This window comes from Sparus aurata, chromosome 18, assembly GCF_900880675.1.
Source record: "Sparus aurata chromosome 18, fSpaAur1.1, whole genome shotgun sequence".
Classification (NCBI taxonomy): domain Eukaryota; kingdom Metazoa; phylum Chordata; class Actinopteri; order Spariformes; family Sparidae; genus Sparus; species Sparus aurata.
In genome coordinates this window covers 6,980,585-6,996,294 of record NC_044204.1, presented here as the reverse complement: position 1 = coordinate 6,996,294, position 15,710 = coordinate 6,980,585, and the positions used below count along the sequence as shown (strand labels likewise).

The 15,710-nt window shown below is 40.8% G+C and overlaps 1 protein-coding gene across 2 annotated transcripts in view; it reads left to right on the top strand.

Moving 5' to 3' along the window:
* The window catches only part of fat4 (FAT atypical cadherin 4), a 118,851-nt gene that overhangs the window by 62,158 nt on the left and 40,983 nt on the right, over window positions 1-15,710 (top strand). For both annotated transcript variants that reach the window (XM_030396499.1, XM_030396498.1), the window contains exons 3-6: window positions 5,486-5,747; window positions 6,433-6,783; window positions 9,697-10,619; window positions 13,025-13,199. In XM_030396499.1, coding sequence (XP_030252359.1) covers window positions 5,486-5,747; window positions 6,433-6,783; window positions 9,697-10,619; window positions 13,025-13,199 — 1,711 coding nt within the window. The remainder of the gene's footprint in view (window positions 1-5,485; window positions 5,748-6,432; window positions 6,784-9,696; window positions 10,620-13,024; window positions 13,200-15,710) is intronic.

Below are 15,710 nucleotides of genomic sequence, written 5' to 3'. Positions count from 1 at the left end.
TCTGTGAGGTGAAACTCATTTGTAGAAACTTATTCAGTTTTGCATGCACATTTATGCAAAAGACTTCCAATAATGATCCGTTTAAAGAACAACCATCGAAGAAGAGCCACGTTTCGCCTCGAGGCAGGGTTTCAAATGAGAAATAAAACATGTAGAGACACTTGAAGAGAATGTAGAGGAGCCTTTTTAGGAATTACAGATTCTAGAGATGTTTACTCCAAACTTCAGCGCCGCCATGAATAGGTTGCTAAATAGAAGCCTGCACTTCATTCCAGCTCTCACTTGGAGCCAGATATGAGGCCAGCCAAGTCTTTGCCCACATCCTTACGCAGGAAACTTAAGTTGCGCTGACACTAAGCGTACGGAACGTATTTGGAGCCCTTGTTGAGAAAGCCACATGTGTGAGCCGGCGCAGAGTAGCCAAGAGTGCAAGCTGTTGGCCAGCTGACGGGCTGAATTCAGACATCATAATGATCCCGTACGATTTAACAGTGCTACATGTGGGATTCATGTGTGAGGGTATTAAAATGCTGTTTCTACGCATCCGTTTTTTCGCTATGCCCGTTTCCACCCCCAGAACGACGGAAGAGGTTGCATTAAGGTTGAAAGAAAACCAATATAGAACTTTGCTCTTATAGGCCTCTCTGAGAATGTTTCTCACCTCATTTAAAGGGGATATGTGGCCTTTTCTGCTTTTTGGAAAGGCTGTGAATGTTTTATTAGAATTCTGACCTACTGTGGAAAATATGTCACAGGTAAGACGCTTTCTTAATGAAGAAAAGTGCAACAATGGGTGTTTTAAGAGAGGACTTTAAAGTAAATGGAGCCTCAAAATGAACAGTAATTTGTTCCAGAGGCCTGCACACCCACTGCAAGTATGTTTCTAGACGCTTTTTCCCATTATGAATGCTTCCAACCCAGATTTACCAAGCTACAGTAGCCGGTTGAGCCATTATCTTCGTGACAACATGTTACTTGTTTTTCAGGAGTCTGTGTTATGATTGGCTTGCTTGTTCACCGCTGTTGCATACAGGAAGCTCGCTATCCCCGCCGGCGCTGTCTGCCTCTCACCTCTCACTTCTCATAGGAGCCGCGTGCTCTCAAAAACCACTCATCTGCTAAATGAGTTTCCTTCTGCTGCATTCTGGTACGCTCGTGTTTAATTGGTCAGCCCCTCCCCGTCCTCCCCTAGCAACCCACGGCGTCTTCGGAGAGCTGTAAAGTAGTCAAACCCTTCAGTGAAGGTCAAGAGGGCAAGCAGCGTGTGGGTGTGTGTAAGATCTTAATTACTTCTGTTAGTTCAGCAACAGAAAGAGAGATAGAACTAGTCAGAGGAAATTGTGCATTGTAATGAGAATGAAGGTATTTTTATGTGTCTAAACGCTTGCCTGTGTTCATAAGTTGTATAGGTATGTGTGTGTGTGTGTGTGTGTGTTGGACTGCGGCCTAGATGGACCCCCTGCTCGGCCTTTCCCAACTCCCTTGGTCTGCCCTTGAACCCTATCAGAAAATTAATTGGTAAACCGCGGGTGTTGGGATCCGGACTGCAGCCCAGGTGGCTGATGGGATTGCCAGATCTGGAGCCACTGATTGATGACAGCAGGGTCCTTAGATGAGCGGAGCCTCGACTCCACTCTCCCAGTCTCCCTCATTTATTACCGGGCCTGGATCTCTGACCAGTTCTCTGGTAATGCAATGAGAGACTGGGTCAAGAAGACAGAGGTTTTATCAGTCGTAAAGACAGGCCAAGGGAACTGGACTTAAGTTATTGACTCCGTCTGAGGCTTTTGGCAACCAGCCGCCATGTACGGACTTGTTGGTACATTAACATGAAAGCACAAAGTCTGTTAAAGAAAGAAGGGAAATGTAATATTTGTTTTGTGAGGCTGACTGAACTTGTTCTATTTTTTTTTATCACAAATTGCCCCTATGCTAGCTCCCGTTAAACATTCACATATTGCTAGTTCTATGAAAAGTTGCATGAATATGACTGTGTGGTTAGTTAGTAAAGAGCACATCTGGTACCCCAAAATGATTATGTTAAACGGTAAAAGCTCTGTAATAATGAAATTGGAAACACTGTTAATTGATTTTCTAGTAGTTTGGGGGAAGCAGAAACACAAAGTTTGCCAGTTTATCATCTTATTGGAGCAGTTCTGTCCCACTGGGAAATGAGAGTCCAGTATCTCCTCACCCTTTAAGCTTTGTTTTGGTCTCCACCATCTCTTAAAGGAAATAACTACCTTTAACTGGGCTGTAACTAACAATCGTTTTTATTATTGACCAATCTGCCAACGATTTTTAGGATTTTGATTGTTAGGCTGAAAATCGTCAGAAGTTGCTCTTCTCAATTTCCCCTAGTCCAAAGTGACATCTTCAAATTGCTTCTTTTGTTCAACCAACTGTCAAAAAACCTAAGACTCTTCATTTACTATCAAAAATGTCCAAAAAAATAAGCAAATCCTCAGATTTGTTTGAAAAATGACAATCAGAATAGTCGACAACTGGTGTTTTTATCAATCAGCCCAGGAAAAATCCTCTTAATCCTTAACGTAAATGTGGCACTGTTTTCACTAGAGAGTTGCTAACTAGTGCTGTCAACAGTAATATCGATACTTAATATTATAAATATCCGTTACAGGACCTTTTTGCAGTACCATTACTCCAGTACTCCCTGTGTTTTTGATCTCATTTGTTCACATAAGCACCGCTGTTCACCTCGGGAGGAGATGTAACTATGTAGGCACTACAGCGGTGCTTATGTGAATCAGAATCAGAATCTGATTCTGATTCTGATTCTACATAGTCCCATCTCCACCCGAGGTGAACAAACATAGATGCTGTTGTGCTCATCACATCTCAAATTTTATGTCCCCAATGTTGTCGTAATTTTACCAGAGATAATAAATAGGGTGTCCAATATTGATATTTTTTAAGGTATTATATCAAAGTTGCAGTATTATGACATCTTAAGGACTTCAGCTGAGTCCCTTCAGGGTTTTATGGGAGCTTTGTTTGTGGAAAACAGCTGCCTGCTATGTCTGAAAACAACTCTCATAGGTTGAACCAAAACAATAAGCTGAAAGACAATGAAACACTTCATAGAGCAGAGATTACTTCTCAGTTTGGTAAAAGTTACCTGTCTGTTCATCACTGCTTGGAACCCATTTCACAATAATACACATATTGTTTCCTGCATTAATAAAACATATTTCATTGTATCTTTAAACTTGGCGCTTGCAGATTTTAAATACATTATGCCATATGAAATGAAGGCACAAACCCAACAGTGTGCCTCGGGACATTTTTGAAGGCCACTTGCATTTTACATTTTTATTGAGACCATATTCCACTCATACAATGAGCCCTTCACTAGACGGGAATAAGCACAGTACACCTGAAGTATCTGAGGAGCACCTGTATGTGATCACCACAGTCCCCTCAGTGCTTCCTCTCCATTGTCTTTGCACGAAGTTTGGGGATACAGTCATTTTGATCAGAAACCTTTTACATAACGAGGCTCTGGCATCAGCGGGGCAAAGATGCTGAACAGCAACGCGCAGCACAACAACAGGGAGTTGAGAAAAGTTTAACTTTATGCTAATTTTCCAAAAATAGCACTTGTGTTCCCGCAGAAAACTGCTTAATTGTTCGGAGAGGGGGTTGAATATGTAAGTTACGTGCTCAGCAAGTACATGCCTGAAAGTTGCAGATTAGGCAAGAGGTGAGAGACTTCATGCCTCTTAATATCACAGCAAACAGCTCACACTCAGCAGCTAATGTTACCCTTCAGCATTACTGCATATATACTGTCTGTGTAAAGTATAGGTTGTCATGTGGGCACCATTGTCCACCAAAGCAGTAAATGTGTCAGTATGCAGCTACAGCATCGGCTTAATGCAACGCCTCTCTGTATAAGCCTTTCCATTGTCCTGCTGAGATCAAAAAGCATCGTGCAAGCATCGGACATAGCTGAAAGAGTCTCTTTTAGCTTAGCTCTTAACCAACTGTAACCGGAGCTCCATATCACTGAGTAGCAGTAGCTTTTTGATGTTGCTTTTTCTTTTTGGCAGAAGACACAGAGAGAGACGGTTGTCTGATCTCTTATTGTCCCCGGCACAAATATAAATGTCAAGCTCTGTCGTCAGACTCATTCAGTTGTCATATCACATTCAGTCCAGCTCTCCTATTCCGAGGCCTCTTGCTACGGCTATCACATGTGTCATAGCGCTTGTACTCGTCCAAGGTAACAGGGGATCTATTAGTTGCATTTATAGAGGAACACTATAGCCCCAGAAGTTCAAAGTCTAAGAGAGAGTCTCACTTGGACACCACCATTCAGCTTCTGTTCCTTTTCTTTCACTCTGTCTAGTGTGACCTGATCTCTGCTTTCTAAGCCCTACGAATAATGCATTTTATAAAAGATATTGTGTTTTAAACTGTTTTAATGTGTTTTTCACAGATGTCAGCGGTTAGATAAGTGTTTTTCACTGCTTAAATCTCCATTAAATCAAGGATTTGTCTCATTGAGTGTTAAAAGTCATATTTTGTCAGAACTAATGAAGAAATCTGCCAGTTTATTGAAATTGAAAAACTTTTGCCCCTCACAAATCAATGTATTGAAATAATGTTGAAGAATCAACTTTTATTTTTCATTATTCTTACCTGCAATTTGCCTTAATACAGTATTCTTCAAGATACTGTCACTAATTTTGAAATGCTCTTACTTCACTGACAGATTTATTTCACTTTTTTAAAGAAAACAAGACCTGTTGGGCTTAGTGACAGGCATAAATGACTTCATGAAATGGAGATTTATGCAGTGTGTCTCTAATGACGTGAATAAAGTTCAGCTTTTATTTTGGAGTTTGTGTTTCACCGTGGACATTTTTCTAATCAAACTCATTTCAGAAAATTTGAAGTTTGTCTCGTGTTTGCACAGGTCATCTGGGTCCATCACATCCGTTTTCTTCTACTCCTTTTCCTTCTTCTCCTGTTTTTGTCTCTGTCTTGATATGTGATCTACTGCATGGTGTTTTTGAAACCACAAGCCTCGCCTTTATGGTGTGTCTCCGTGAAGAAGTCACAGTGAAGGGTTTCATTCATGCCAGACAAGTAGGCAGTTTCATCTGGAGGCGTGACACGCTAACATGTGTGGTAAACAATCTGATTTCCTAGCAGCTACAGTTGCTTTGATGCTTGCAGTCATGATGCTCTTCTTCTCCTGAGGCATGATAACTCACAGGGTTCAGCAAAGTACATTAAACCTGTTGGCCCCCCTTTTTTTCACTCTGAGTCCTGAGAAAGAAAGAGACAGTTGGAACAGTGCTCTGGAAAACATAACTACATATTGACTTTGTGCAGTAGATTTAAATGTTATACTAGGAACTCATAACTGCTTTAAGTTGAGGTCACTATACTTGCAAGTCAAGCTATAAAACCAAAGTTACAACCTATAATATTTCATTTTCTGTCTTTGCCTCAGGGTCCCAATGCTCTTGTGACGTACACCATCATCAGCGGAGCAGATGACAGCTTTCGGATTGACCCTGAATCTGGCGATCTGATCGCCACCAAGAAGCTGGATCGGGAGCGGCGTTCGAAATACACCCTGCTGGTGCGTGCAGACGATGGGAAACAGTCATCTGACATGAGGCTGAACATCACCGTTAAGGACGTCAACGACCACACGCCCAAGTTCTCCCGCGTCACATATTCATTTGATATCCCCGAAGACATGGCGCCAGGTAAGATCTTAGTTTGCAAAATGAAACGTAATTAAATGTAGATGACAAATAAAAGATTGAAGACTCAGACAGGGAATGTTTTGTCTCCTGCAAAAGGCCTTACTGAACTTAAATAGCTCTGTTAAGGTCATCAAGACCCTCAAATTATTGGGAGCAGTTTCTACGTAGAAGTTTATAGAACTTTTTTTTTCTTTGTACAGTTTTATATGACTGTTCTAGCCCTCTAAAATCCTCTGTATCTTCCTTAAGGGGGAAAGTAAGAGTTTAATAGGTTAAAGGGACAGTAAATGATATCTGATTTATATGGAAATCTTTCGGCGACAAGCAAGATTTACTGTGATACTGACAAATGTCTGGCACGGCTCTTTAATCCCTCTCATTCCTTCTATCACAAGAAAAAGCCAAATAAGTTAAGAAATCAAAGAAGAATGTCTAGTGAGCATTGAATTATGATCTGATCCTCTAACGTACTCGTGAAAACACTTCATAATAAGCTGTTTGCTCATTTTTTTTCATACCTAGGAGTTTTGGTTCAGCCCAAATTAGTCTTTTTTTTTTCGCAACTGGCGGAGCAGTCACTGACTCACTAGTATTAATAAACAGCTCTAATAACCCCCTGCAGATATATTAAAGTTACTGTGTTCTATAGAGCAGTAAAGTCTTACTTCTCGCCTCTGTCTCGCAGGCGCCATCGTGGCAGCGATCCTGGCCAGCGACTCTGACTCAGGGGTGAACGGAGAGGTCACCTACTCACTGGAGGAGGACGACGAGGACGAGACGTTCCTCCTGAACCCTGTGACGGGAGTTTTCAACGTGACGCGTTCGCTAGACTACGAGACTCAGCAGTACTACATACTGACAGCCAAGGCCCAGGATGGAGGCGGGCAGGCCAGCACGGTCAGAGTGTATTTCAACATCCTGGACGTGAACGACAACCCGCCCATCTTTAACACCAGCGCGTACAGCACATCGATCTCCGAGAGTCTGCCGCCTGGATCCAGTATCGTCACTGTGGGAGCAAGTGATGCCGATGATGGTATGTACATGTAGGAAATTTGATAGAAGATATGCTTAGGATTTCTTTATTTTCTTTAGGATTTTTTTTAGCTACTTTGCCGTTTGCATGCACCATCAGAGCCTGATAAGTGTATTTTTTAGAATTAATTCTATAAGCAATCAGAATACAACCATCTTTATGTTTTATTAAAATTTTTTCTAAAATGCTGAATATCAGACAGGATAATCAGCCAGACAGGTCAGTTGTTGACCCATAATACATACATGTGTATATATAGGTACAATTCACTTTTTCTTGAAGTTTTGATACCTGAGTACATTTGATATTGGATTCTTTAAGACTAATGTTTTGGCAGTAATTTCAAGATTTGTTCTATTCACAGTTGAGCGATATGTTCTTTTCATGATTAGAAGATAACAATGAATATTGAGCGCCACTCTTGGCTAGTTTTGGGGCTAGGGTTAGGTTAGGGTTAAAAACTGAGCACTTTATATAAGCTTTTATATTGCACTTTTGGTACTGATTTGACTCCATACCATATTTCAGATGAAAAGTCTCTTCACCTATAAGAAATTGTATTTTATATATTCACTTAAGAAACTTTTGGCAACATCAGCAAATAAATGTAAGTTGCATACCAGTAGAAGAGCATATGTCAGGGACAAATATTATGAATTCTAAGTGAATCCCAGTTAAGTCAAGTTAAACCCTTTCTAGAAAACAGTCATGTGTGAACGTTTAAGCAGCAATGTACATTCATACTGTATAAATCAAGTGTGAGTTAGCCAGAGCAGCTTAATTTAATGTAAGCCTGTCATTCTGTTATGACAGTTGGTTACACAGAAGCACTCAAACCTACATTTTATTTTTCATTTTTATTTTGCGTCATGCTCGGCCGACCTGATGAAATACATCTTCGCCGTGTGATTGAGTGGCTCGAGTTATTTCCGCCTTTCAGGTGGCAGAGTTCCGTGTCTGTGAAGTGCAGTGTGGTATTCAGAACGTCACCGCGACTCTCCCCTGCTGTAATTACTGCTTCAGCCAGGCCTAATGTGGTTATAGTGACCTACATTCCTGGGAAATACACTGCCTAGTTCTCAACCAGAGTCTGGCTTCTTTCTCCACTGTCCACATAATCTGACCACGTCGTCCACTCAGATATATAGTTGCTGCTCTGCACTGTCAAAATAAAACACCGCCATTGTAAGCACTTCCTAAGCCCTGAACCCCGACCCCCAGACTTTGTCTCTAGTCCCTGTAGCCTAAACTCAGATGGAAGTAGCACTCAAGCTTTTGATAAGGGATTACTTGTATACTGTAAATACACGCTGGAGTGTGGGAAGGTGCCGGCGCTTTCCACATGAATACCCCGTTGAGTTGAATTACAGACGCTCAATTTAAGCTCATTTTAACCCCCGGTTACAGAGGAGTGCTGCGGATTAGGCCAGATTTCAAGGTTAGATAGTTTACTGCATCTCTGTCACACTGTACTTATCTCATCTGAATAAATGTTTCAGCTGTGAGGAATTTCCCTAAATGGCACAACCACCAATCAGTTCCGGAAGTGGTTTGGAGTAGTGTTTCTCTTTTTGATGGCAATCTGTCCGCTACATGAATGGATCGTCAGCTTGGAGGACGAGAGCAGCAGCCAGAGCTACAGCTGTTGCTCATGCACAATTTGTGGAAATGGATGTTGATAACGCGTACAAGTACCTTATTCAGACACGTACAGAATGTTTAACAATCACATCTAGAACAATAGATGCCGGTCAAAAATATCAGCATCTGACCTGTGGGGTAGTACGCTGTCTGTTTGTTATCTGGTTATTTGTTTAAAACAAGGTCATACTAAAGAAGTTCCTTATTTTTGGCACTGTACTGTCACTCATCGAGATTATCAGTTAAAAATACACCCTAACCCTCAGTATAATTGTACAAAATAGGTACTGTGACAAGAGAGAGCATCCCACTAATTCCTGCCCCACCACAAATTTCTCCTATTAGTTTGACACCAGCTTTTGTTAACTCTGCATTCTGGGAGAATAACACAGTTAACCTTTGGACAAAATACAAATGTAATCTCAGTGTCAGACAGTCTTGTTGTTGTTCAAAACATTTTTGAATGAAGGGCTCAAGTGACTGACTATGAAAATGCTGTGATTAGTTTACTAGAACTGCACTGATCAATTGATTGGCCTATTGAGTTGGGTTGTTACAATACCAATAACATTATTGGAAATGCCTGCAATACTGCCTAAAATGCAGTCCGTTTTGGCAAGTACACAAGTCTATGCACTCATTTGATACCATGTATGTTTTTTTAAACACACTGGTATTGGTTCTATCTTCAATTTCTTGTGTCTCATTGGCATTTAGTACATACCAATATATTTAGTTACCCAGTATATTTTTAATAGGCAACTGTTAATTCACTTAGAATGATTAAGATAAGACTTTCGATCCCTCACTGGTGAAATTCAGTGGTGACAGCAGTTCAAGAGTAGAGGAAAACAAGAAAAAGCGAGAAAATTACATAAGAGTTGCCTATTAAAGCTAAGATAAAGACTTTATACCCTGGATCTGCAAAAAGTACTCAATTAATTGATAAGCCAATCAAAACATTTCACTGACAGCTATTTTTATAATTGATTAATTGTTTCATTTTTCATGCAAAACTGGCAAACATTTTCTGGTTTTGGACTGTTGGCTGGACGAATTAACCTAATTGAAGATGTCGCTTCGGGCTCTGTGATATTGTGACATTTTATTGACTGAAAAACTAATCAATCAGTCATGAAAATAGTGAGCAGGTTAAACATTAATGAAAGTAATCATTATTTTCAGTCTTAAGGTACGCGTCCTAATGTACACTACACTTCAGGACTATTAGAGGACTATTGTCTTCTCATTCTCTCTTTTCATGTATTTCAGGACTAAATGCCCAGCTCCTGTACGGAATTGCTTCTGGTGATCCCCAGGGCCACTTTGCCATCACAAAGGAAGGAGTCCTCCAAACCAAGAAGGCCTTGGACAGAGAAACCCAATCGTTCTACAACTTGGTGATCACAGTCAACGACCTGGCCCCAACTCCCATGACCCGCTTCACCAGCACAGCTCAGGTGTCGGTCATCCTTTTGGATGTCAATGACTGCCCGCCGACCTTCACCTCTCAGAAGATGACCTATATCCAGGAGAACACACCGGTGGACACGGTGGTGTTCACTGCCCATGCCATAGATGCTGACAGTGGACCCAACAGCTATGTCGAGTACTCCCTCAGAGGACCTTTTGGTAACAAATTCAGCATCGGTCAAATCGACGGAGCCGTTCGATTGGTCGGGGAACTTGACCGTGAGGAGCTTTCCAACTACACCCTCACAGTTGTGGCCACAGATAAAGGCGAGCCCTCTCTGTCTACAACAATGGTTGTGACAATGATGGTGCTGGATGTCAACGACAACACGCCAAGCTTCTCCCAGAATATCTACGACATTGAGATGGAGGAGAACACCCTGACTGGGACTGATGTCATCCAAGTGTTCGCCAGCGATGCAGATGAGGGCACCAATGGGCAGATCCGATTCTCTATCGCAGGAGGCAACACAAACTCTGACTTCAGGATCGATTCCGTCACTGGGGTGATCTCAGTGGCAAAGCAGCTGGACCGGGAAGCACGCTCGTCCTATTCTCTGGTGGTCCAAGCCACTGACCGAGGCAGCAGCCCTCGGGTGGACCGTGCAACTGTTAACATTGTGTTGTTGGATGTCAACGACTGCTCGCCTGTGTTTGAGCTCTCTCCTTACACCGTCAATGTTCAGGAGAACCTGGAGAACCTACCAAAAAATATTCTGCAGGTCAGTATGTTTGTTTTTTCTGTTCAAGACAGTTAAGCAGTTTGGACGTCATTTACATTCACAGACGGGACCTCACGAGTGTAAAGAAAGCCGTGTTTATGAATGACAGATCTTAGACCTTAAATAAGCTAATGTCTTAACCACATTTGTAGTAATACTAACCTAATAACTGCAGGTATGTGTGCAGTCTTAGTGTCCTAAACCACCTACCGTGTTGGTCTTATTTTGCTAAATGCCATGACGAATATCTGACCAAAATAATATAGGACTGCAATTTGCTCTGCACAATTAGACACTTACAGGATTTCACTAAAATATGAAATTAGGCTAAATTACATGACAAGGCAATTAACATCCAAACTGCTCTGATGACTAAATGAGCCATATATGAAAAATGGAGGAGAAGGACTGATTTCCAGTGACAGGGCAATTTCATTTTCTTTCACTTGTGTACCTTGTGAGGAAATGAGGGTAGAGTTAGTGGTGGGAAGGGGTCCAGACTCGGTGGATTTTGCCACACACAGAAGCTCACATCTGTGTGCTAACCTGCCCATGTCTGTCTGCGGCATGCACGGCAGGGTGGGCCGGGGAACCCACAATACATATGGGCACACCAGTGAAGTGGGGTAGTGTCATGTTGCTGCATGAGGGGAAAATGGTACTCACTAGTAGTTTCAAACTCAGACACCATTAAATGAATGTCTGAATTCCCACAGCAGCCCAATGGGGTCTTTTGTGACTCTCTGGTTTTCTTTTTGTGGATTCCCTAGAAGAGCCTGATTAGACAAAGTGAATAAGTAATGATCTTCCTTCCCTTAACAATTACAGCACCGTGAAGGTAATTAACCCTCAGTTGCTTCAGTGGATAGACCGAAGAGGATGGTGGTTATACTGGTGGTAGTTACTCCCAGCTATATTTGGTGGTTTGTGAATTGAGCTTCACTGAAAAAACATCCAGGGATAAAAAACAACCATGAAATATGAAAGAATTAGATGTTTTTTAATTGGGTAAATCACCTGTTGCATTCGTCAACACCAGAGGTGCAACAATTAATCAATTGGTTGTCAGATATTACATTTATCTTCATTTATTTTGATAATCTGTTGGAGTATAATGTTTTTGTTTTTTATTATTTAAAAATCTGATCCCAGCTTCCTAAAAATGAGTATTTTCTGGTTTCTTTCCTCCTCTATGACGGTAAACTAAGTATCTTTGAGTTGTGGACAAAACAAGATATTTGAGGACATCTTGTGTTTTGGGAAACACTGATCAACATTTATCAACATGTTCTGGCTTTTTAAAGTCCAAAGAATAATAATTTGTCTCCTGTGATGGAAAGTACCTAAGTATATTGACTCAAAATGTTTTATATATATTTATATATAAAATCAATATTTTTCAGGTCCTTGGCTCAAAATGAGTCAGATATACATGTAAAACATCAACATCTAGAATATGATGCATTGGTAAAGATTTAACTACCCACATTATGCAAAGTAGTTCAGAAGTTACCTTATAAGCTGCAACATTAAACTTGATTACACTATAATGCATCAGTAATAAGATTCAAGTTTCTAATATGTATTATTTTAATACTCTTGAAGGGTCCAGTCTGTATTAGCATTTTAACTTTTAATATTGTAATGGTAAGGACTTTACAGTCCGTACAGCATATAATATCCTCTAGCATTAAGCTTTCATATTTAGGTCAGGAAAACTATACAAAAAAACTTCTGTCTGTGCTTCTTTAAATGTTGATGCTGCCATTCACTGGCAGAAGAGCTACTCAAACCTTTAACTTTAGTAATAAAAAAAGCCACAACAACTTAAATAATGCTGTTTTTTTATCAGTAAAAGCTTTGCATTCAAAACTACTTAAGTCAAAGTATGTAAGTATTATCAACTCATTGTTACTCAGTGACTCAGTGTTGCATTGCTGTTGATTATACTACTGGATTGTTATCACTAATGCATATGCACCAATTTAATGAAGTAGCTGGCTACAGGCACAGCTGATTGTACCAATTGTTGTTGGTTTTATTTACAGTTTGACACTGCATTGTATTTGATATGCTCATTATAGGTTAATTTCAAGTCTTTTTATTTAAATTTTATCTGAAGTTTAGTTATATAAAAATTATTGTATTTGGGAAAAAATACTTATCCCCTGAGAAGAGTAAACGTATGATCGAACTCTGACATTGAAGTACGGTACTTGAGTGAATGTACATAGTTACATTTCCATCCCTGCCGCCATGCTGTTAAAGCTCCCTCTGACTCTCCAGCTCTTCTATTTATTCCAGACGACTTGTTGCTCCTCTGCTGGAAATGAAAAACACATTTCTTGTAGGAAGAAGTTTGATCCTGAGAATCTCCCTAAAATCTTGTTTCTGTTTTTTTCCAGGTTGTTGCCAGAGACGACGACCAAGGTGCCAACGGCCAGCTGAGCTACATGCTGAGCGGTGGGAATGACGAGGGCGTGTTTAGCCTGTCGTCCAGCGGTCAGCTGAGCCTGACGCAGACTCTGGACCGCGAGGCACAGGGGAAATACGTCCTGCTGATTACAGCCACTGACTCAGGTAAGACCACAGTGGAGGTGTCTGAGCTGTGAGGGCGGCTGATACCATCTTGAAATATTTGAAAGAGGATTTTATGCTGGCCTTGCAGTATTATGTTTCAGTTTATAGCGTTGTTTATGGTTGCACTCGTAAAACATTCAACCTTTTAAACTTCATCATCTATGATCTGGTGTATTTGGTGAGCACGATGTCATTTTTCCTTACATGGACTTTGTTGAATTTTTCGCAAAGGCTAGAAACATATTTTGTGATCTTCCAGAAAAAAAAAACGAGCAGAAAGAGAACATTTTGAAAAACTAGCAGCAATGTCAACAAACAGCATTTTGATTTCAAAGCGTGCACAGAGCTCTTTTTGTGTGGCGCAACAACCCAAACATTTCGGGAGTTTTGCGCTTTCAAAATAGCGGGTATTTTTTGACCTAGTCCCCAGAAGTTTCGATTGAACAGCATCCTCTGTTTATTTGGATACAGCGGTAGAGCTTGTTATAGCCAGATAAAAGGTTAACTTGTTATTGCATAGAGGCCAGTTAATGTGCAGTTAAAGGAGTACATGCGTATCCCCGCTGCAGCCAAATCACATGGTATCCTAGTTAAGTATATGTTTCCCCGAGCTGCTCTGGCACGGCCGTCATGGTCTGAGGGTGGTTCTGTTTCATTCCTGGACTGACCATGTGACCGTTCATAACGCTGTTTATTTTTGACTGTGCACAGGCTTCAGTGAAAATCAGAACAGTGTTACATGGAGGGTCTCTTGTTTTTTTTAAATGTTACAGACTTGTACAAACGCACACATCTTCAGGTCAGGTAATGATTTGGATATTTGTAGGAGAGAACTGTGCAACAGCATCACATTTTCCGATAGTCAGGTCAAACTCACAACAATCTGTTTTCTTCATGCTTTTTGGGGATTTTCTTGCTTCATACAGTGTTCAGAGGTTTTGTGCCACATGGACAGAGTTGCCCAACAAGCTTACATACTAATTAGGATTCGATCCCTTTTTGTACGCTTCACAAGGATTCCATATTTAGAGCCCTGACAACAATTCCAAAATATTTTGACAAGACGTTTCAGTACAATGCTGGTGAGACGCAGAAAGAGGGATTTGGGGTAGAATATCAAAATATCAAAAACCCATAATCATAGTACGGGCCAAATTACCCAGAAGCATTTTCTCACATTTTTGAGGCCTTGGCTGAGACAGTGGGGGGAAATGGTTCTCCCAGGCGCTATCTGGCAGGAAATGTTGAAGGTGGATGGTGCAGACATGTCTCCAAGTCTGCTGTCTACCATGACCCATTTTCAACCACAGACATTTATCTTAACATGTTAAAGTCTGCCTTTATCTTCCTGTACTCGACTAGATCTCCTCCAAAACACCATGTAGACAGAGGGAAAAAAAGACTGTGAAAGATTTATCACCATAAGGCTTCAGTCTGTGAAAGAACCACTCTGCCAGAAAGGGACATGAGCTTTCTGTGTTTTATTGTCATATTTGGTATTTATATGGAAGTCCAGTGTCCAAAAGTCATTCTCTTAAAGTATTTGATAATAAATGTACTTGAAAAAGTTTTTTTTCTGGAATAAATGTACTTAAGAATCAGTCAAGAAACCAATGACCTCAGAATTACCAAGTAAAGTAGAGTGTTCAATTTAAGTACTACAAGCTAAGACGTTTTAGCAATTTACTTGGTCATTTTTAGGGAGTCGGTTGCGTTGATTTTCTTATAAGGAAAATCAGATTTTACAGTCTACGTATTCAGGCAGGGCTGTGTGCACGTGCGTTGTGCTACAGCGGTCCATCCTCCTCCTCCATTTGCAGTCATTTCAGTGAAGGTAAACTCATTAATCGCAGCCTGAGCAGACCCTCTCAGCTGCTGTGCTGACTGAAATCTGTCATGAAATAAATGGAAACAAAAGAGCTCACTGAGTGCTGGTTCTCATAATGGGTTCTGGCTCCGGAGAACAGCAGAATTTGGCAAACGTCTTCCATTATATGAAAAGCTGAGCACAGCCAGCCGGGATGTGGCATCAATACAAGCTGCTTAAAGGTGTTTTACAGGACGTCTTGTTGAGAGGGATATCAGACCGAGGATATTTCTGTTTCTTTTTTTTTTTTTTTCTTTGGAAAGTTGTTTGCAGCATTTCTGAGTTAACTAGTTGAGCAGATAGCAGGAGACAGTGGAGGCTGCAGTGGGCCAACATCTGGGATCTGCTCCGGGCAAATCAGATTTGTAAGCCTCTGCTTAGCAACATACAAGTTGTGCCCCCATGGAAGAATGTGAAACAAGACGATTTCCAGCAGAGCTATAAAATACTTCAGCCATTTAGTGTTTATAGAATAGTTTTAAAGGTCTGATTCAGCCCAAAATCACAAGTACATATTTTTCCTGTTACCTGTAGTGCTATTTATCCAACGAGATTGTTTTGGTGTTAGCTGCGGTAGTTTTTGGAGATATCAGCCATAGAGATGTCTGCTTTCAATCTAGTATAATGGAACTAGATGACACTTA